This window comes from Lupinus angustifolius, unplaced genomic scaffold (assembly GCF_001865875.1).
Source record: "Lupinus angustifolius cultivar Tanjil unplaced genomic scaffold, LupAngTanjil_v1.0 Scaffold_327, whole genome shotgun sequence".
NCBI lineage: Eukaryota > Viridiplantae > Streptophyta > Magnoliopsida > Fabales > Fabaceae > Lupinus > Lupinus angustifolius.
Window position 1 is genome coordinate 486,659 of NW_017727734.1, and position 863 is coordinate 487,521.

The following is an 863-nucleotide window of genomic DNA, read 5'->3' on the forward strand; positions in this document are numbered from 1 at the left end:
CTCCCATATTATTACTATTGAAGGCAGGGTGATTCATCCTGCCACCATTGAACAGATTATTTGGCAGCATCATGGATTGATTCTGAAGCATATGTGGTGGTGGTGGTGGTGGATACATCGGAAACTGCTGAGGTAGTGGTTGTGGCTGCACAAACTGTCGAGGTGGTGGTTGTGGATGCATAAACTGCTAAGGTGGTGGTTGTGGATTCACAGGAAACTGCTGAGGTGGCGGTGGCAGTTGCACCTAAAACTCCTTAGTTGGTGGCTGAGGTGGTGGTGGCAAAGGGTTGTTTGAAGAAGATGCACCACCTGTAAAAATATGAGGAGGAGGTGGGATAGCAGCACCCTCAACAATATTCTGACTTTCAACAACACCAAGCACATTCTTCTTCAAATTCACAAGAGTCGACTTCAATTGATCAACTCGTTCTCCATTGATCTCTTCAATTGGAGCAGCCCCCCAGAAACATTCTTGTGCCTCTTTCCTTTGCTTAGCCAACTCTTGACTACACTTCTTCTAAATCTACAGATCTTCATTGATCCGATTAATCTTATCATTAAGCTCCTAAACATTAGCATTTCTGTGAGCCTCAAGATATTGCATGTTCCCCAGGTTCAGTAGTTGGTACCTCATTTGATAGTAGTCTATGACAGCATCAATACTAGGGTCGCCAAAGGAGAAATCCTTGTTTGTCGGAGAAAAGACAACTAGCCCAATTTTTGCATCACAAAGAGTGCAAAGCTCGCTCGCTTTCTTGAATAGCCCAGTGCGGCGTTTGGAGAATGTGACTTGTAGGTTGTTGTCTTTAGCTATCATTTTCATCTCAATCCTTCTACGACCCTTGTTCTTCTTTGGGTTACTA

General features: G+C 44.0%; 1 protein-coding gene across 1 annotated transcript; it reads right to left on the reverse strand.

The window, feature by feature from the left end:
- Nucleotides 1-244: 244 nt before the first annotated feature.
- LOC109341011 (agamous-like MADS-box protein AGL61) lies at nucleotides 245-817 on the reverse strand. Its single transcript, XM_019578795.1, has 2 exons — nucleotides 630-817; nucleotides 245-506 (listed from the first exon to the last, which is right to left on the reverse strand). Exons 1-2 carry the CDS (start codon nucleotides 815-817, stop codon nucleotides 245-247), a joined length of 450 nt encoding a protein of 149 aa, XP_019434340.1.
- Nucleotides 818-863: the final 46 nt, after the last annotated feature.

Coding starts and splice junctions, on each gene's coding strand:
- LOC109341011 (XM_019578795.1), bottom strand. CDS start 817: ATGATAGCTAAAGACAACAACCTACAAGTCACATTCTCCAAACGCCGC. Junction 507..629: donor ATAGACTACTATCAAATGAG/GTACCAACTACT, acceptor GAAGAAGTGTAG/TCAAGAGTTGGCTAAGCAAA.